This window comes from Limulus polyphemus, unplaced genomic scaffold (assembly GCF_000517525.1).
Source record: "Limulus polyphemus unplaced genomic scaffold, Limulus_polyphemus-2.1.2 Scaffold1270, whole genome shotgun sequence".
Taxonomy (NCBI): Eukaryota; Metazoa; Arthropoda; class Merostomata; order Xiphosura; family Limulidae; genus Limulus; species Limulus polyphemus.
In genome coordinates, this window is record NW_013666880.1 from 165,305 (window position 1) to 187,951 (window position 22,647).

At 31.9% G+C, this 22,647-nt stretch overlaps 1 protein-coding gene across 8 annotated transcripts in view; it reads left to right on the forward strand.

Annotated features, from left to right (window-relative positions):
• LOC111086629 overlaps positions 1-22,647 on the forward strand; it is a 75,475-nt gene that overhangs the window by 43,773 nt on the left and 9,055 nt on the right. For 4 of the 8 annotated variants that reach the window (XR_002611363.1, XR_002611364.1, XM_022390267.1 and 1 more), the window contains exons 1-5: positions 1,475-1,547; positions 2,111-2,357; positions 3,961-4,029; positions 4,689-4,748; positions 6,819-7,022. Coding sequence is in view for 6 of the 8 variants with exons in the window: in XM_022390267.1 (XP_022245975.1) it covers positions 1,512-1,547; positions 2,111-2,357; positions 3,961-4,029; positions 4,689-4,748; positions 6,819-7,022 (616 nt within the window). In the remaining 2 variants the exon portion in view is untranslated. Of the gene's footprint in view, positions 1-1,474; positions 1,548-2,110; positions 2,358-3,960; positions 4,030-4,688; positions 4,749-6,818; positions 7,023-11,687; positions 12,437-22,647 lie in introns of those variants that run through there. The other 4 variants (XM_022390262.1, XM_022390265.1, XM_022390263.1 and 1 more) reach the window with 4 other exon arrangements.

Consider the following 22,647-nt stretch of genomic DNA (forward strand, 5'->3'; position numbering starts at 1 on the left):
TTATTAACTATGACAGTCATGATAAGTCCTGCTACTAAAATGGAATAAATTATCTATACAGAGGTTGAGTGGGTTAATATTAAAACGATACTGGAGCCACCCATCGTTATTAAAGTCCATGTCGTCACGTCCGGTAATATTTATGTGACGACCGTGCATATTGAAAACACCTCTACAACGTAGTTTCCATTGACGTAATATTCAAAGCATATTCCCCCTTTCTGCTTATTTTCCATAATCCCTTTTGGGTATTAGGATGACAGTTCCCAAGCGCTCGTATAATTCGATTGAACAGAAATCTATAGATTGTGCTTTCGGGGACTTGACCAGTATATCTCTATATGAAGTAACAAGAATTAGCGCTTCATTCTCGAGCCACTTGAGGCATGTAATATTTGTACGGACATGTCCTGGAAGCAGCATGTGTAGATAGGAATTGTGCCCATTTTCCAACGAGGGAGTTCCTTCTTGATCATGTTGGATACTATTACCTAAAGCACATGGACGGATTTTACCTTTTTTGCTTGTGGATTCTCATCTATTACAAAACACTGTACTTTGTTTACCACGCCTGAGGTACAACTTGTTTCGGGTCTCTTCCTGGTTGATTCTGGTTTCCTAAAAGTTGATCTATATTCCTCTTTTATCCAATGCCATTAATTATAAGAGATATCTCTGTCTTAGAAATTCTAAATACCCGATCTGCAATTTTATGATTGTATGAATATTTTGCGTCAGAAAGAGCTGTTACATACCTATACTAATGCCTGATGAGAATCCACTGAAGTTAAATGATTTGTAATGTTCGAACTTTGTAAATGTTCCTGGTCAAATATCTGAAGTTTTCCGATTAATAAGCGTCATAACAATAGCAAACTAATGATAGATACTCCTCTTTTGGCGCGTCGCGTTGGTTATATTTATAGGCGTGTGGATAGTTTCTTAAAAATTCAGATTACGTAACAATACAAAGCTACCTTAAGCGTTTACGTACATACATATATTGTTGATTCTTACACTCGAGAATCTCTACAGCTTTAGAGAATAGGCGGGAGTTTCGCAATACATATTTAACAGTATAAGCTATGTATGTTTCTGAATATAAATTTAATTCAAGCAAACATCGATATTAAAATAAATATATAATAATAAATCCGTTACATTGTACATTTGATTTATTTAGCTGGTATATATATCAAAGGACATGTATTACAACAGTTACCAAAATACCCAAATCAATTATCAGCATTTGCCAAGTTTGTAAAAGTATCAGAGCTATTTGATATAATTTTAGTCGTTAGTAAAAATGCTTATCCAAACAACTGTAACGTGGAAGGATAAAGGTGATTGATAATGCAAACAAGTATATGGATCCTTATCTTTTTCTCGTTATCACCCAATAGACGTTTCTCGTTATTTAGAACGGTAAATAAGCGTAAATGTTGTTAACTAGTTATATTGGACATATTTTACAGATGTCTTTCTAAAGTACGTCTGTCCAAAGAATAGAGATGGATATAAATGTAAATCATATAATGCCAACCAGAGTAAGTACCTTACTGTTTTATTCACTGGTGGGGGGAAGGAAAACTATTCCATTACTTTCCCTACTTGCGTGTCTTTATTGTTAACAGAATATTACGGTAGTTGCATGCTTTTCCTTATTGTAAACCACGTATGTTGTTGTTGTAGCGATAATTTCATCGTTTAAATTAATATATGCTCAAAAGTACTGAATAAAATACAAGTTATACAAACAAGTTAGTTTTAAAACTTCTCTGCTTTCGCAAAATTTAGCTATGTTTGTGATCTTAACAGTTGACGTGAAGTTAATGTGTTATACTTAAATCGTTTTGATAAGACTATTTAAAACCTTAACAAGGTTTGTAAAAATGTTTATTTTGTATATCTGCTAAATTATTTTTTTCATGTAATTGTAATAAAATATACATACTCAATGTTTACATAATTATAATAATTACATTTGTAATCACTACAACCAGCAAAATTAAACTTGTAAGATGTATACATAACATAATTTTACTCTTCAGTACATCTAAATGTCAAGTTAACTTTTTAACTAAATAACTTGTATACGTATTTATTTCAGAATAATTATGATGTCAAACTGGGAAACTGGGAAGTTTGTGTGCACAAGAACCTCCCTCATCAGGAAAAGACAGAAGCAGGGACGACCGAAAACGTTAGAATAAATTCAACAAAAATGTCTGAAAACCTAGAAAGTGAAGAAAATGGTAAATTCCATGAAACCGAAATAGCAGACACACAACGCAATGAAAATAGGAAAACAACGAGGAAGTGTTTTTTAAAGATAACTGATGAGGTCGATCTAAACGGTGAGTGGATAAACGATATTGTGAAGTATTACTTAGCTTTTGACTCTTCTTGTTGTAAAGAAAATGTATCCAAGCTCGAAATGCCGTTTGTAAATTTTGCGAATAAAAATGGATGTGTCAACAAGAAGTTTTAATTTTAAAATGTTTACAAGTTATTGAAAAGTGGAGTACGTTAGTCATAAAACGCTTTTTAATACGGCTTAATTAACTTGCAAAAAACTTTAAAATAGAAAATCTGACGATAGTTATGTCAATTTTTAGTTATTGCTATTATTAAAACATATAATTGTTTTTTACATTGATTATTGTTTGATCTCAAATGGCTGACGAGATAAAATAATTTTGATATTTTTTGCCAAACCCGAATAATCTCTTTAAATGTTTATCTTTAATTATAAGTTTATATTTATTTTCGTTATAGTCTTTCAATTACTCTCAAATATCTAATGAAAATTAAGTGATGGCAATAATAACTTTTTATATAAAATATTCAAGAAAGCTGGTGGCTCGGTTATTAAAAAAGGAGAGTTGTGTTTTCATTTTTTTTTTGCGAAACGCGTTGCTTTTCTTGTAGTATTGAAGATTGAAGTTATTAAATATTTCAAAACGGTGTTTCATCAACTCAAGGAAATGGTGGTTCAGTATAATGTACATAGCCTGCAGATGCCACTTGAAGTTGTTTTGATAAAAGTTTGAGTCGGTAGAGGCTCCTGACTTAAATTAGTTTGGTAGCATTTCATATCTTTTTTAAAAAATTGCGTAAAACAGTGTTGATAATGTTAATAAGTTTTAAGTTTGGCTTAGCATTATGTGGACACTTTCGAGGAAAGATAAATTCTAGTTTCGAAACAATATAAGTTATGTTAGCCACACAACTAATCTCTCAAAACTCATTCTGATATTTCTTTCTATTGTTGTGTTAAAACTTATTTACGCCCTTGTAAAGTGTTAAGCAAAATACTGACAATTTTAACACTTGTTTCTCGAAATTAACCATTTGTTTTTCATGACTTGAATGGTTACGGTATTTTATAATACTGTCACTTAGTGGAGGTTAATAGGTCAAAGTTTGAGTTGGGAACGGGAAACTTTATACACTTACATTCTAAATAGAATTTGATAATATTCAGCTTTCCAGCTAAGTTTGCTCTCTAGTTTCTTCACATACAGAAACCACTACATGTGTGTGTTGAGGTAATTTTTGACTAAAAGTACCAAAATACCTAATCTAAAACTAAAACAAACAGATCCTATCGACAGAAAACGTGATAAAACTTCCTGTTTTTAGTTACATAGTGATAAACATCAACGCTGATAGTGGTTATATCCATCCCCACAGCAACAAGGCAACAACTGCTAGTGAACTTTGACAATGTTTTTTTATTTGTGATAACTTGTGTTTAGCCCTAATTGTGTCCGATGCTATAATGTGACTTTAACGTATTAATGACATATTTATTAATTTCAATAAGAACAAGCAATTACGGAATTAAGTTTTCACAATTTTTTTTTTTAACTATGATTGAACAATACACACTATTTTATGAAATTGACATATTTAAACGATTTCATAAGTGTTTGAACAAATGTCAAATATTTTTAGTTAGCCACACTTTTTCCGGACTTTGCCACAGATGCTGCTACTGGTTTGGTTTAGCTTTCCTGGCTTTCAGTAAGTTTATTTATTTATTTTATCTTAGAGTTAATCACTTGTTTTCTTATGTGACCTTTGTTTCTTTGTTGTTATTGTTTTTTTCTTCAAAGTTGATGCTTAAAGATATTTGAAGGTTGATACAATTCTCTGCCCACTAAATTCTTGAACTTTGTGCAGAATAAGCATATCGTTTTAAAGAAAGTCAGAACGAATATTTGTTTTCATTATGGTGTAAAAAACTTAGCAGATCACGGATACTTTATAGAATTTCCTTTTAATTCACATAAGGAGTTTGAAAACAAAGACGAGATTTTTACCTTCAAAATTGCATGACTGATAATCAAAATGCCTTATATGCATAACACTTAAACTGAAAGGCGTTATTGGCATTATTTATAGCAGTCACGTTTGCCTTTTTAACTATAATGCTACAAATTTCAATTACTTTTTTTGCAGTGTACATTACTTTTAGAATTTTATTTTGGAGTTAAGAGATAAATTTCCTCGAAACTTCTGTCTGGTTTATTAAATTAAATTGTTATTGTTCAATTACTTTAAATTTTTAAATACTTGTTAATGACTTTTTTTAAATTTTATTATGCGATTAAAGTTTAATCACAGTCGTACACAAATTACAAGATGTTTTATTTCAAGGGATTTGTAATTTATTTTAATAGTTGGTGGTAGTGTTGCTGTTGGTATATTGTGCGGTTTGCAGATATCTATGATAATTATAGGTAAGTAAGATTGCAGGGCATGTAATATTGAAAGATGAGTTGATTTAAGAAACGGAAAAGTTGTTTCCCAAGATATATTTTTCAGTGTGTTTTTATTTCTTAAATATCTAAGTTTTTATTCTCAGCTAATGAGAAGGAAATGTTTTGTTTTACTACTCTATGTGCCCTCGATGAATACAGTGACAATGTTACAACCAGGGGTTCGATTCCCCGCGTTAGATAAAATGCAGGTAATCCATAGTGTAACTTTGTTCTTAAAAAACAAATAAACTATTCTATATAGAAAATGTATAAAGAAGTGTTAATTATGATATGAAATTAAAAATGAATTGCATGACAACTGTAGATACCTTCGCACGGTAATAATAATACCAGTGATATTATAATAATCACAGTATAGCTCATTTTTTTGTATTAATGAATACTTTGTATTTCACAAAAAGGAACAATAATGACAATGAGAAGAAAACCTGGAAACGTTGTTTTCATTAGTAATAATAAAGTGTACATAATTTTTATGAAGGCTTACATGTATTCTATTTTTCAGTTTAATTTACATTTGAATTTGTAATATAATAGCCTACTCCTGTGCTTAGTGTGTCACTACTTTGTTTTTACTTTTAGTTATATACGTGTCATTGGCATATAACCCTAAATTTGTTGAAAGGCCGATTGGCATACTTTAAGAATCTTGCCATTTTAATTGATTATAATCAAATGAAGCTACGGCACCTGTTCTGCAACAGAAATAACAGGTTCGAGTTTAAGTCCATCTTGGTTTCCACTTTTGAAGGTGAGATGCTGTTTTCTTTAAATTAGAGTTCTATTTTACAACATAAAAGTATCACGAAGTGTCTTAATGACTCACAAGTATCAAATACATTTACTATTATTTGGAGAGCGTAGATTACCATCTGTTTGTTTTCATTTGATTTAGTTTTTCAGACCTTGAAATATCGTTAAGGAAATTTATTGGCCTTTAATTCTTAACAAACCAGAAGATTCGTGATGGAACTGCATTCTGCTTATATATTTTTTATAACTAGATTAATTTTGTCCTTGGTGTTCTTCTAAGAAGGTTTTATTTGATGGCCTCTTTTGGAATATTATGATCTTAAGTCCATTTTTAGCCACCTGAGCGATGATGAAAGTAAGTAGTCGAGATACCGACCGAGGAAAGAATAAAAGTGCTTCAACTAATAGGCGTTCCTTCATGACCTGATCGAGATTGTAGCGGGAGCCCAGTTGGCATGGCTGAATTCCGTTTTTTTAAAGTTTTTAGATTTTAGAAGTTGATTATAAATAGCTTTAGATGGGAAAATTGTACTTTCCGTACCAAGATAACAGAAACTGTACTGAGTGGTGCTATCGAGAGCAATACCAATTGTAATAAGTACTTAGGTTTTTATAAATAAGTTGCATAGTATGAATTAATAGGCGTCTGTGCACCTTACTAGGCCACACTTGTTAGAATGTTATAAGCATTATACTTATAAAGCTGCAGTGTTGGTGTGTGCAACGGAGAAAAACATTATTAGTTACCGTTGTTTGTTTCGGTCAGAAGATACATGCTTCGAAGTGCCACGTCAGAGATTTTTCGTTTTGTTGGAAAATATTATAACTTTGAGTGAAATTGACTGTAAAATTCTTCCAATGTAAGGAAAAGGCGTGTGATTGGTGTAAGTTCGTGCTCTAGGTTGAATAAATTACTATCCACACCAGAAGGCAATTGATTGTAATAGAATGTTTCAGCATGTTAGAATTGAATCTAGAGCAATGAGTAGGATGCAAAGAAGGCAATCTTTCAAGCAAGGCTTTGACAAAAGAGTACTTATTATGAGCAAAATGAGGGCAGGAAATGCAAAAAAAGTAAACGAGGTCATAGGGTCTCACAGCCCACCTGTTGAGAATCGCTGAGATAAAGTATAACCGAACATGGTGACATGGACTGTAACGATGTGGTGAGGCTCTAAACTTAATAAAGTATACTTAACCTTTATCTATAAACATTTCACATATGTTTTTATTTGACACACTCTTTTCATTAAGTTTAAATGTTGAAAATTTTAGGTACTATCCACAGAAACAACTGTCCTGCCCAACCCTGCATTCCCATTTACATGACTACTTCTGGGTGTTTAGGTATTGTAGGCGTCTTGATAGGTGTCACCCGTCAAGTCATGGAGAAAAGAGGCAGAAAGAGAATAGTAATATTTCTCCACAAATTCGTTCTTGTGTCGTCAATCTGCATCATTCTACCTTGGTATGTTGTGGGTGAGTGTGTATTTGCTTGTCCCTGTCTATCTTAAGTAGGTAAGAGGTTAGTGTATTGAACATTCACTGATACTTCTACAAACATCTTAATAACTAAAGTAAGTTATCATTTATATACTACTAAAACTCTGAGATTGTTTGTTTGTTTGCTTGTCTGTAATTAACTACAGCAAAAACGGCGCACAAGAGCGAATACTTGTAATGAAATGAGAATACAAATCAGAATAGAAACAGAATAAAACAAATTTCGTTAATATTGGGCCACAGGTTACCGAGTTAGCGCCGTTTTTCGGATTACATTTATGAAAATATCTAGCATGAATAATTTTACATCACACCACCATTCACAATCTTTACGAAACTTCTTCGTTCAACTCTATTTCCCTGTCAATGTCCTATCTTCATTAAAAGGCGTAAGATGACAAAAACAATATCTTGAAGAATTTCTCAATAATGTGCCTTGGTTATGGTAGGTAATTCGAAGAGAAAAATAAAGTGTTACTGTTTCTTATTTGTATAAGGTTTAAGAGGAAACGCCACAACATAATGAACTAATTCATCACAATACCTGAAACTCTGACTTCACTTTGTGAATGAAATGGTTTTTCCTTTTACTTCCGACCAAGAATAAAATATTTGTTCTTGAATTATGAATAACACGAATGGATTGAAATATTTAATTAAATTATCTCAAAATAAACCTTCATTTCGGTGCAATATTGAAATTAGCTTGAATTCTTTATAACCTCTGAATGGTGGGTGACCCAATGGGTAATGAGTGGTCTGGTATTCCTTTAAGAGGTTGAGATAAAGACCTAATCTCCGACTATACGACTATAATATCAAATAATATGAAGAACCAACGTTTTACCTTTCTTTGCTTCCGCTGACACATTCAAACACAAATGATTACATACTTGTCTAATGAGTAAGTAATGTTCAGTAGAAAGTTTTTGTTAACTAACAAAATCGTTTACTGAAAATGTCTAGTGTTTTGTATATATAGCAAAATTACATCTTCTATTTCTACATAACTTATTATCGTAAACTAATAATCATCTTAACATCTAGAACGATAAATTACCATATTTTATACTTTCAATTTGGAATTTGTTGATACATTTACTGAGTTATCGGCGTAAGTATGTAATCTTTTCATAATGTAACACATCTAAACTTCAACATTTCTCTAAAATAAGTAAACAAAAATTATGAAAGCATTTTAAAATACACCAAGCTTGCATGATTTAAATTAAATATTGGAGGAATTAATGAACAATCACCACTCACTTAGTTCATAGACTGCAGCTCCTAGAATTGGTATTAATTCAGCAATATTGTTGCAATAAACCAGTGAAACTTTTCGCGAAAAGTATTGTATAAACCCTTTCTCACGATTTTTGTACCAGTAAAATGATGTCCCTGATGGACTCAGCCCGAAGTCTGGATCCCAAAATGTCTGAAGAATCCTTTAGAAGGCCCAAACCTCTCATTAAATTCACCTTGTGTGAAAAGTTGTGGTTCATCAGATGTTTCAGGTTGAAAACAATACATATCATCATTTCTACTGACATCAAATTCAGAATCAGATGAAACTGTACCAAGAGTTTCCGGTGGAGTAAGTACAGGCACATCACGTCCATGAGCAACAGGTCTTATAGCAGATTGAAGGTTCTTATAAAAAATTTTCCTTATATTTCGAGTGTTGTAGCCTTGCACCTTACCTAAGCAAAAATAGCAGTCATCTCCGTGGTTTCCAGGCTCACGTCAGACCATTTGATTTCCAAAAGGCAAATATATATATTTTTTTACCTTTAGTCCATTATCTCAACTCTTCAACACAAATGGTGCAAACTTTGTGCGAAGTCCATGATTTGTCTTGGTTCCCATGTTTTATTTCAAAATACACGCAATACGTATTTATGACGAATTCTGTAGTGTTTTGCCTTTGTTTCTCAACAACAGATTTACCACAAATATATCAGAATATGTTGAGGTCATTTACACGACCTTTTGTTGCCATACCGACGAATAAATAATATGGAAAATAAAACAATAATGTCAAAGTGCACGTACAAACAAATACTATCCAGAAATAACACGTCATGTGGCCTGTTAACCGTTTATATGCTAGCGGTGTGTTTCTGGTGAGGTCTAGAACGATCGATAAGACTCTCATGTCGCGATTGGTCTATAGAAATTTATAGCCAGTGGTCGTTAACATTTTAGGCATAACAAAATGTGATCCGGTTTCAATAAAAATGATTCACTTATGTAAACGTACATATGATGCTTTGTAAAAAATCTGTACATGATGGAGAAAAATGGATACCATTTTCGGATTCAGCATACTGTAGAACAATAAAACCATTGCAAGCCTGTGTTATCAGACTAAACGTTTATGTAAAATGTCTAATATAATGAGGGATTAAGATTTTACAAACTTGAAACAAATTAGCGTGTATTTGAAACTATCACTGTAGTTATTCTTATCCTATATTAATTCACGTCGTGTGTGATTTTTTTTTGTCCTCGAGCTCCTCCAGCAGTTTTTGAGGTAGCAGAAACAAACTTGGCATGTGGACCTGTGGTGGTCCAGAGGTGTCTTAAATTTATATGGCGTAGCCCCTACGAAGGGGTACCAAAGGAGATAAAACTCCCCTGGAAGGTCACGTAGGCATGATGAAATGTCTAGGAGTAGGCCTGCAGGGGAACTGAACTCTAATTTGACATCGGAGTTCGTGTTCCTGATCCCATCGGGATTTTGGGGGCACCATTTTTGGAACTGTTACACAACTTGGAGGGGGCAAACTTGGCACACGTGTCAAGAACCTAATGTTTTTTTGTTTCTTGTAGAGACCCCTCTTGGGGTAGCGATATAAGTAAGAGTTGATAATGGAAGAACTTGATCGGTAATTTGGGGACTCTGTGAATCAGGAGAGAGCGGGCATTTATGTAAGTAAATGTGATATCACTGAATTGGTATCACTGTAAAATTCATAGGAATATGTACACCATAATGCCTTATAAAAATGTTTTAATTTGATTAAATATTTCCATATTGCGCTTTCAGAATAATGTTGGCTTTATCTCCGATGAAGCTTTTTTATTGCGTATACATTAATTAAAGTTTCATAGGAAGTAAAGAAATAAAATGGAAAATTATGAAGAATTTTCAGCAATAATTATGGATCAAAACCTATCAAAGCGCCTGCTGATATTTGTCAACAACAAAATGGTAAATTTATGAAATATTAAGCTTATAAAGAAAGGAAACCACACGAAAGAAGAACAACAACAATAACTCCACAAAAATGGGAACAACTAGCATTCTGAACGATTTTTCAAAGCATGTTTCTGAGTAGTTATCTCGAATCATTTCGTACGATATTCTAGTATAATGTTGTAAACTTCGTTTAAATATCCGTTTGCTAATTATGAAAAATGTAAGAGAAAGTGTTTTACGTCAACAATATGGTAGACTGTTTGTTTGTAATTAAGCACAAAGTAAACACAATGGGCTATCTGTGCTCTGCCCACCACGGGTATCGAAACCCGGATTCTAGCGTTGTAAGTCCGCAAACATACCGCTGGGGCACTGGAAGCAGTATGGCAGATATTCTTAAGTAAGACATTTATATAAATTAGTGAGCGTGAAAATTTAAAATTTGAATCAGAATGTTTAACAAGCAATAAAGAAAATGGTTTACATAAATGTTAAGGCATTTAGTTTTCATAATTTTGGCTTAGTAACCAGAAACATCGATAAACGTAAAAGCGTTGTTAAATTTAGTAATGGTATATGCTTACCTGGAAACTGGAAGAATCCAAACTATACGATTGTTAAAACATTTTACTGTTAATAAGCTTAGTAAATATCGGGAAGTTTCAAAACTAGTTACTTGTCTGGCGTATGGCAGAATATTTCACTACATAAATGTTTTGGTATGGAACTGATGCGTTATATCGACTATTATCCGTGTTTTCGATTTTGTTTGTTTAATATTCTTCCTAACCTTTATACTTGTATTTATTATACTCGTTGCATCATATGCATAACAGAACACTACCGATTCTAGCTGTTCAATGTGAAATGGTGCTGAAACATGCATAAAGCGAATACACATTAACAAACACATTAATGTAAGTGCAATACTCGGTTGTATGTTATTACGAAAACAATCTACTTAATATGCTGCGCCTTTTGTCTTCCGTCGTTAAAACTGCTTAAAGGTCGATAAATACCAACAGTTAGAATGAAACGTCATTTGCTTTTAAACTCCAGACGGATACAGTTCACGCTAAAAATTATGTATAACGTATAGGAAGATGCAAATGTGAATGATTATGAAGCTAAATTAGTGTTAATTTTATTTATTGATATTGCAGTTCAATTTCAATATTTTCATATATACTAGTATCAAATGTCTTTTTTAGTAGGTTAGTGAATACGTGCATATTGTTGTCTAAGTTCCTTATTTTACCCTAATACGTGCATCAGTAATAGCTTTATTCCACCAGAAGTATCCTAGCCTTTATAATTAGCTAAAGAAAGAGCAAACATTCTCCTATTTTACTTGTCTATTGGTTTAATTATTATTACACAATTTACATATTTTTATTTAAAAGCTTCATTTCGAATAAGTTAGATTTTTCCTATTCCAGGTTGCGTTTGGCTTTATCAAACCTATGAACCACAATATGAAGACAAGTCCAGCGCCGATTACTGCCATAAATCTCTCTACCTCTTCGCTTTCTTTTTTCAATCGATTTTGTTCATGTTCATTTGCCTTCTAATTCTTCTGGAGATTTTGTATCGTTTTATTGAATTCTATAGATTATTTAAAAAACGGTAATTACCTCCATATAAATGTAACAAATGTGACCACTATTTGGATGCAGTGGAGAGAACGGAAAAGGTTACAATAATGCTTCCAAGCAGAAAATGTGAATCATGTTGATTGAGGATAAGCTGATTATCACGATTAAGGTTTCATGCTAGCTGGTTGTGAAAAGGAGAATTAGTATTGTAGCTTTAACCGTACATTCACGTGACTTTACTTTCCTCCAGCTAAAACAGCGTTAAGTATTGGCGGTATTCGAATCACCAGTGTAAATAAAATGTGCTGAATTATAAAAGCGTTCACATTAGAACACGATCATAATAATGTATTAAAAACTGCTTTTATTCTTCATTGAAGCCATTATGAAGTTTGCTTTAATGGGAAAATCTGAAGTGCCCGAAATCAACTTATTTGGATAAGTTTTGCTCTAACTTGGAGAAAATGATTTTTAACATGAAACTGGTATACATTACCATCATCCTTTGTTGAAATAATGAAACCTTAAATTTGTCTATACTTTAGAATTGTTTTTATTTCTTTGTATGGAACGATATTGTATGTTTCAGTGTATTAATTATAGTTTTATTAAATTTGTCTCGTACAATTAATTATTTCGCGACATAAAGATATCTTAATGTATTTTTTTACGAAAGCTTTTGTGATAAAATAAGTTTCTTAATATTTGTTTCAATGATAACCTTTATTCATTTTTCTGGCTTGCGTTATTCAAACAAGATTAAAAATAACCTTGAAATGTCTTTTTACTGACATTTACAGGTGCTTCTAGAACTTCAGTTCAAGAGAAATTAAACACATATTTATTTGTATACCATGTAGTTTCCAAATACCTTTGGCATCTTAGTCTGAAAATAATACAATGCCTTCTCATTACAATAAGCTCTTCTTAGAACATGCCATTAATTATTGAGTTTGTAAATTAATGCAAAGACTAAATTAAAAGCTTTTTCAGGAGTGTGAGATGTAAGAAGTATTATCAGAAACAAATTACATTTTCAAAATCTTTAAGATTTACAAATAATTTTCAGGACGTTGTTCTCTCAGATACTTTAATATATAAGCATATCGATTGCCATGGTCCGCGTTATTTAATAGTAGACTTTATACATGTTAATGAACTAAAACGAATAAATATAAACTTACTTCCAGTCAACAATAGCAATATTGCTTACCACGTGAAGTAGTTAGTGTATGCCGGTTGTATTTTTCGACACATACAGTGACACTCCCTTTTCATTATTTTACATACAGTTAATTATAAATATATTTTCAATTTTATAAGTTGCACCTAAATGGTTTGAAAAGCAACTGATATGTAAGTATTTTAATATCCCCAAAGAAACCTCGGGTTTAAAATTCTTTTATAAATCATATCGTAATTTAATTTAACACCAACCGCCTTTTACACCTTAAAGTTTGTTTGGCTTTTGCAAAGCACAAAGCTACACAATAAGCTAACTGTGCTGTGCTTGCAGCAGGGATCGAATTCAGAAATTTAGTGTTATACGCCTTCAATCTTACCACCAACCCACTGTCGAAACAGTTATCCAGAGATTCTTCAGAAAATAAAAACAAAGTTTACGGGTTTTGGGTTATCCTTCACAAACATATGTGGATAATATGGCTTATTATCCTGTTTATTATCACAAGTTCTCTAGTAAGGACAATTAAACCTCATAACTATTTGATGACGGAAAGGGGTTGTCCTTCGATTTGGATGTATGGAAGGTTCGTCTTGTTGGACTAATTGAAATGTATTAGTAACTAATACATAAGGGAATCTAACAGTTTTGAATAATGAAAATGACTTGCTTTTATCTGATGAAGCATGAGTTGTTACTTTCGGGCATAGTTAAGATCAAAATAGTTGTTATAGTCATGTGAATTCAGTAAGCTCAATATGAATCCTGTAAGTCACGGTAGTCTCTCTAGTTAGTTTAGCTTGTGTTTGAGACACAAGTCAGTTGTGGTTCAATTTGTATATAATTTTGTTATAATTTGAGACAGATTACTCTTCATTGAAAGGTTGTTATAACTTCCTGCTCAATACAGACGTTGTTTCTATTAGTTATAATAGATTCGAAACACATATACAAAGAGTAATTAGACTTGCAAAAGGAGCTCACAAATTAACAAAGCTTTCTCTTCAAGTAAACAGCCTCAGGACAATTACAGGAGTTCCTAATACCTTAGCGAGCATGCGCACAGTTCGTATGTTTAGCTGGAGTTGTGGGTTAGAAAGTATCCAAAGAGCGCTTCTGATAATCATTAAGGGTCATATTTAATCAGCGTATTTTGACGGAAGCCAGATACGCCATAATAAACACAAGTAATGCATTGCTCTTTGCTACAACAGAGTCCGAAGCTTGCACATCTATAAGACTTCCACTAGTCACCTTGTATTAATAGAATACACACTAATAATTCAAAAGACTCAAAATAATTACGCAGAAGATCTATAGTAGAAGTAATTCTTAAAGAGCTAAATCAGGAACACAACTCATTCTGATGTTTTCTCATGTTCGGTTACAAACACCAAAATATATTTTAGCGTAATTGCCTGTTATACGACTTAATATGTATCGCATTGTTTTACGGATGCTTTATAACAGCTTTATGTACAAGCACTGGCAAGCACAGCAGCACACTGAACAAGTACAACGCAGATCTATTTTGTGATTTGAGATACTTGTTATTTATCAAACATTTTGAATCATCCCTAACACTACGCATTGGAATGCAGATAATAACCGATAGATATTATGATATATTCGAATATCTTCCCCCTCCTATTCCGGCTGAAATATGAAGTAATCACTTTTCTTGTATGAATTATATTGGATACCTTACCTTTGAAAACACAACGGATATATTAACATAAAAAACCTGGATTGGATTTAGTCTATATCTAAAAAAAAAAAATAGTAATTGCACTACTGGTTGTTTACATATTCTGTAGAAACCCTTTCATACAATAGTACTTTTGAAAATCAATAATTTTATTTTCAAATACAAGTATGTGTCTTTATTTATGCTGCACCTTATGTCATACTAGAATATTTCTAGATAAACATCATTACTTATAAATGATCTAGGCTTATCTCTTTTATCCATAATGGTCTAGGTTTATCTATTTTATCTATAATGATCTAGGCTTATCTCTTTTATCCATAATGATCTAGGCTTATCTCTTTTATCCATAATGATCTAGGTTTATCTCTTTTATCTATAATGATCTAGGTTTATATCTTTTATCCATAATGATCTAGGTTTATATCTTTTATCCATAATGATCTAGGTTTATCTCTTTTATCCATAATGATCTAGGCTTATCTCTTTTATCCATAATGATCAAGGTTTATCTCTTTTATCCATAATGATCTAGGCTTATCTCTTTTATCCATAATGATCTAGGTTTATCTCTTTTTATCCATAATGATTTAGGTTTATCTCTTTTATCCATAATGATCTAGGTTTATCTCTTTTATCCATAATGATCTAGGATTATCTCTTTTATCTATAATGATCTAGGTTTGTCTCTTTTATCCACAATAGGAGTTTCGCTTCAGTAAACAAACTTTTTTTTACCGATAACAAGAAAATGATTTTAATTAATTGGAGGTAAATACAAAATTGTCAAACTTGATTTCTTTTTTTCTTTGATTGTTAGATTTTCCTGGTGATTAGGATTTATCTTATTACAATTTTCACATACTGATTAAATTCGAACATAGGTCAGGATAAATTACTTTCAAGTACACATATTTGTAAATTATTTAACTCTGACTTAAGAAATGTAGTTCAATTATTTTCTCTACGTTTTGTTTTCGTATGAAATTCCATGATATGTAGAAGTCAAAAACTGAAAAATACTTGCAAGTTTATACATTCAAAAACGTGAATTTAAAACATAAATAGGTTTTCACTTTTTTTTTTACATTTCACCTTTTCATTTTTTCCTGAAAAACTATTGTAGCGTTTATTTTTTCATGTAGCATTATATCATTCACACGTAGAAACCTAGCTTGCATTTAATGATAATTGTTTCATATTTACACAAATAGTAATACCACAGTTCACACGTTATCCATTGATAATTTTTTCATAATCTCTGTTTTGCTTATTATCTGTCCCACAGTAGCACAGCGTGATGTCTGCGGACTTACAACGCTAGAAATCGGGTTTAGATACCCACGGTGGGCAGAGCACAGATAGCCCATTGTGTAGCTTTGTGCTTAACTACGAACACACAAACAAGTATTATCTTTAGTTCGACGGGGTTTGCATCTCTGATGAGTGGCGCGCTCTAGTAATGGGACATAAGCTTAAGTTTGTTCCAGATTTAAACAAAAGGTGAGATGATTATAAATTAATTTATCAATGTTACTGTTATTATTATCACTACTATTATTAATATTATCACTATTAATATTATTATTATTATCACTATTATTATTAATATTATCACTATTATTATTGTTAATATTATCACTATTATTATTATTAATATTATCACTAGTATTATTATTGATATTATCACTAGTATTATTATTAATATTATCACTAGTATTATTATTGATATTATCACTAGTATTATTATTAATATTATCATCTTTATAATTATTATGATAATTTTTAATTCCGTGCATGTGTAGCTCTTCAGTAATGTACGTTGCGAAACCTGCTGTGGGTTGGCCAACCCTGGGCTGGAGGGAAGGCAGCTTGTAAACACAACTCATCGCTAATTGCTGGACTACTCTTGACTGACCGAATAGTGGACTTTGACTGTCGCTCTTATAGCGCACCCACTACACCAAAGTGCGGATCACGTTTTTTTTGCGTCAAGGGAATGAGAACCATGATCTTTCGGATTCACAATCCGAGCACGCTAATACCAAGATCACGGCCGGCCCAGTACAAGAACAAATCAAAGTCAAGAATAATTTGTAGATTAGTGCTGAAAACGTAAAAAATGAAGTATTTATTACTTTGAAAGTCATCGATATGTATAGACAGCAGCACACTCAGAAACAGCATGTGTCAATTTTCTGATCTAAAGCATTGCTATTTGTTCAGCACTGAATAATCCTTAGAAGTGTGCTTTCTCGTTGTAATGCAAATAGTAAATGACAAAATTTTGTAATAATTTTAAAGAATTCTATCCTAATTGAATTAAGTATTTACAAAAGGAAAACCACAGAATATATATATATATTTCATATTATGACTTCTGTTAGTTATACAGAATACTTACTCCCTCTTCTTTTTGTGTAAGATAAAGTCGAGCGCTTTGGATTAATCTATGGAAACAGGTATAATCGCTTTCCACATTCTTTACACATTTTCTGGCCACCCCCAGGTTCAAAATGTAGTCCCTCGTTCTCTTTTCTTCCTTGAAACCTGCCTGCTCTTATCCGATCATACTGCACTTTTCGGTATTATTCATGCAGAAATAGCCTACAGTTGCTTCTTCTGAATTATTATGTAATTAACTTTCTAGGTTTAACGACTTGTTAATTCCACTGATCTTTCATTAGACGACCTAGGTATAATGTTATTATTCTTATTCCTTATAAAATTAATTACTGAGTGTTATTTCTATACTGTGAACGTAGAAAGTCATAAAAGATGTATATGAAGGTAAGAGTTAATATTTAGTTAGATATTACATCAAACTCACTATGAAATTATTCAATATATAAATCCAAGGCAAGATCAAGTTTTGCATCAGTTATTATCCAGAGACGTTGACCAGGTGCTATGTTATTGGATATAATTCACACCATATTACCTTGTATCGTGATATCATATAATTAAGAGACCCTAGGAAGGGGAAAAACTGAAGTGCCACTACAGAAACAATGGACAGAAAGGCATTTCACAAGCATATTATTAGTCTCATTAACAAATTATAAGAAGAACATAGAGTCAGGGGTGAGATCTGGTAATGGGATTAAATTGGTTTGAAGTTGGAAAGAAGATTCGTCAAGGAGCTGTTATATCGTCTATTCTTTTCAACATAAATGTGGAAGATATTACAATAGTTAGTCCCTGAAGAAGAAAGGTCTACCTTTCGAAAGCGTTCAGGTTATAGGGTTTCTTATCTTTGTGTTAAATTAATAACTAATTTGCGTTAGGCGGATGACACAATTCTAATTTGTGAACACCTAAAATACTGGTAGAAAGAGTGAGTCATTAAAGTGCTAAGAAAGGCCTAATATTAAAAGTAAATAAAACACAGGATATGATGATGTAGGAAAGTAACATAGGAAATACAGAAGTAAAGAGAAAAGAAATCGATAGTGTAGAGCAATTCGAATATTTAGGATGCATGATGAACAATAAATGTGAGTGTTCTGTAGAGCTTAAGAGATGGTCGAGATGATTACTATGTGGAAATATCGGAGATTAAGATTATCATTAAAATTTTATTTACTTAGATCAGTTATTTTCCCAAAATTTACTTATGGTAGCAAAAGCGTGATGAAAAGATAGAAAGTTTTGAATTGTGCTGCTGTAGGGAAGTTCGGAGAATATTGTGGACCGAGAGAAAAACGACTAAATCGATACTGAAAAAAAATGGACGTGAAAGAAGATTGATGGAAGATATCATTGAGAAGAAACTGTCATGTTTTGAGTACATCACGAGAAAAGGCGGTACCGTACTGGAGAAAACATCATGGAAGGAAAAGTTGAGGGAAACAAAAAGAGGAAAACTAACCATGAAGTGGTGTGAAGGGATAAGAGGACCACTGGAAATGTCAATAATAGAAGCTGCAAGAAGATCAGAGAATCGGGATGGCTAGAGAAGAATCATGGCGGCTATTGCAATTCCGACAGGGATTAAATTCTGAATATATATACAAAAAGATATAGTAAGTATATTATATAATCGTATGTAATTGACTAACAAATTCCCTTATTCATAATTAAAACGTAAATTCTGTCAGAGTTTTGATGAGTGCTTTAAAGTTAGTTTCTTTGTGCCTTTTTTATCAATGGAAAACTCTCAGCATTAAGTGCTACATCTTTGTATTCAATACTTGTATTAATTTTTACAAAACAAACTTTAAGTTAATCATATTATAGTTTCTCGGTAATCACTTCTTACTGTTACCACAATTTAAAAATGTAATCATGAAAACCATTCTTTTTCAGTCATCAGAAATGTTATACCCCACTCTTTCATCAATCATGTTGGGTTTTTGTTCGGTTGTTGTTCTACTGTTAAGCAAACAGTGAGAGTGGCATAAATGAAGTTGATCCCTTGACATACCGCAATTATTATGCCTTTCAATTGTGTTGAAATCTTTCTCTTATTTCGTAATCAATATCAGGACTAACAGAAGCTTATATTAAACTCGTTACACTACTTTATTTCATAATCAATATCAGGACTAACAGAAGCTTATATTAAACTCCTTACACTACTTTATTTCATAATCAATATCAGGACTAACAGAACCTTATATTAAACTCGTTACACTACTTTATTTCATAATCAATATCAGGACTAACAGAACCTTATATTAAACTCGTTACACTACTGTAGCTACCAAACATTCTTTACTTATCAAGGTAATTTTCATTTTTACCTCTGTAAACTAATCTTGTATCATGTTGTGTATTGTTCACGACTCTCTTAATTAATGCGATTTAAAGCAATAAATCGATATTTCAAAATTTTCGATTAAGTATTTTAATTTACGGAAGTCTTTACGACATTTAGTTTAATCTGTTTAAAAAGTACTCGATCGTAAAAATATAACTTAACAGCATTTTTCAACTAATTTTTCTCTGTACTGTTGCCCAACTAGAGCACTTTGATTTATTAAACTACTGAATTTGGTACCGAATGAATGTGAAAAACACATTTTACCAAGCAAACTGGCCAGGTGTTTAAAGCCCTTCACTCGCAATCTGAGTGTCGCGGGTTCGAATCCCCGTCCCACCAAACATGCTCGCCCTTTCAGCCGTGGGAGAGTTATAATGTGACGGCCAATCCCACTATTCGTTGATAAAAGAGTATCCCAAATAGTTGATGGTAGGTGGTGATGACAAGCTGCCTTCCATCTAGTCTTTCACTGCTATATTAGTTATGACTAGCGCAGATAGCCTTCGTGTAGCTTTAAGCGAAATTCAAAACAAACTAAACCAAGCAAACGTTAAAAATTACAGCAGCGTTTTAAGATTCGCGTAAACAAAAGAAGCTTAATTTTTGTGTGACACGGAACAAAATTGAACCAAAGTGATGTATCTACGTACGATAGCTTCAAACACTAACATCAGTATTACCTCACAGTCTCCTGTTGCATTCCAAATATTTAGTTTCATTTGTTCCACCACACATTGTCAATACGTAGTGCAAACACGTGAAACTAAACAAAAGATAACAGCAAACTCCAGTACTTATAAGACTTAAGAAAAGTAAATACAGCTTTGAAACATTGAGAGCATGTTGTGTTGTTCCATCCCATATATACATGTATATATTGTGCTGCAGAACAAGTTTCGACCATATATCAATGTTTATTTTATCACCAAAGATATATATTATGTTCGACCACAAAATCCTTGTTATATAGAGATTTAGTTTCTTTCCAAGGTTAAAACATTAAGCATGAAAAACTACAATAATCCCGTTTTCTTGTACCAAACATTTTGATATCATTTTGCTTGTTGTAGTTTTTGTACATTCCATGAACGCATGCTGTAACAGTTTTTTTGATTTTGTTGAATTCCTTTACTGTCAGCTTTTCACTTATCTTCGGATAAACAGTGAGTTATGGTATTTTAAATGCTGCAGGCTATACTTTTATACTTATTATATCTTTGCAGCTTCGTGCTAGCTTAATAACATTTAAACTGCAGATCAGCTGGCCTTACTTTTTTTTCAGACGTAGTTGAATTATGAATATTTTATTAGATTTTCAATATCGTTGATCACCACCGTTTTACATCAGGAATAAAATTATTTTTCAACTCTTAATTTATTTATTGTTTTGTAGAATATTATAGAAAAAAAAATGTTAGAATTCAACTGTTCTTGCAAGATTTCGAAAAAGAAAAATCACAAATATAAAAAATATCCTGTTTTCTCTTCACAATGAACTGTTACGTCAGTGCGTTACTCAATTTATCACTTTTTTACATTTTGGAGACTGGAGTTTTCATTTATCATATGAAAACCATTTTAATGGTCATTATGATTAAAATATATTCCTTATTCCATTTTGTTTGTTTGTAATTAAGCACAAAGGCTACACAATGGGCTATCTTTGCTTTGCTTATCACGGGTATCGAAACCTGGTTGTTAGTGTTGTAATTCTGCAGACATACTGCTGTGCCACTGGGGGGCTTCAACTTTATCAAGAGAATTCATTTATTACTTTTGAAAGTATTTATAAAGTAATTTTCATAAATGAAACCAGTACTTTCAGTTTGGACGAATAAATTTCACTTAGTATGCAAGTGAAGAATAAAAAACTATAAACACCCAATAGTAAAAAGTATTTCCGCTTGGCCGCTTTGTACAAATATGAGAAGTAAAAACAAGAACAAACGTCACTAGCATCAGCAACAAGAAGGAAAATATTCTTAGTTTTTTGTTTTTTTTTCTACAGAAAATGATTGGATTTTAAACTAATATTTTTGGCAGGTTTCCATCATCTGACTCTAATAAGTTAAACATTTGTTTTGTACACTTGTGCTAACTAATATAGTAATTTTTTATTAAAGTTCGTGTTTAGTTTTTTTAATAATTAATTCATTTTATTTCTACTGAAAATATGTACCCAAAATATTAGACTTATTTGTACAGAAAAATACTGTCTCTCTAGATAAAACCTTGAATCCGCTCCTACGTTTTCTGTATTTGTAGTAATCGTATGATTTATATAGGGTTAACTACAAATTAAGTTTTGATACAAACATGTAGGTGGTAAGAGAACTATACATTCTACAATGTATTAGTTATTATTTAAGTACTTCTATGATGAAACGGGCAGTCTAGAAACCTTTAAGGTTCAAGCATACCTATTCACAAAAACACAAAAAAAGTTGCTTAAATTTAAGAATAGAAAATTACTTATTCATTGTAAGCCACGAAATAGATTTCTCACATGAATTAACGTGGTAATGACATTTAATTAAATCGTTTTTTTTTTCATTTTATATTATTTTTTTTAATATTTCTTATACACTGTTATACTTTCTCGCAATAATGAGCAACTCTATTGAATCGATCGAATATTTGTGTATATTGTTCTCTTACCTAAAAGAAGTGTAATTTAAAGCTTAAATCACGAGGATTATTGAAAATAATGCGCTCTGGTTTATTTCTGCTTAATAGTAGAATATAGGCATATCACACAAAATCACACTGGACGATACATTTAATACCTGGGTAATATTGTCATATTCCTGAGTTAAACTAATCATTGTAACTCTTGATGAAAATGACAAAGAACTGATCTTATTGGTCTCAATTTGTTTATAGAAGTTCTATTTGGGGGTATAGATACATATAGACGACTCGTATATGTTAAAGCATATGACAATGAGGAAAATTTTATAAACCAATGAAGCATTAGTCTTACGAAATAATTATCTTTTACATAACTTGGATATACGGTCACAGTAAACACAATATATAATTTGATTATAAACAAATTACGACACTTATGATATGCAACATTGTTTATTGACAAAAAGGGGATATGGATAAACGTTTCGGAATACTATCAGATTCCATCATCAGTATC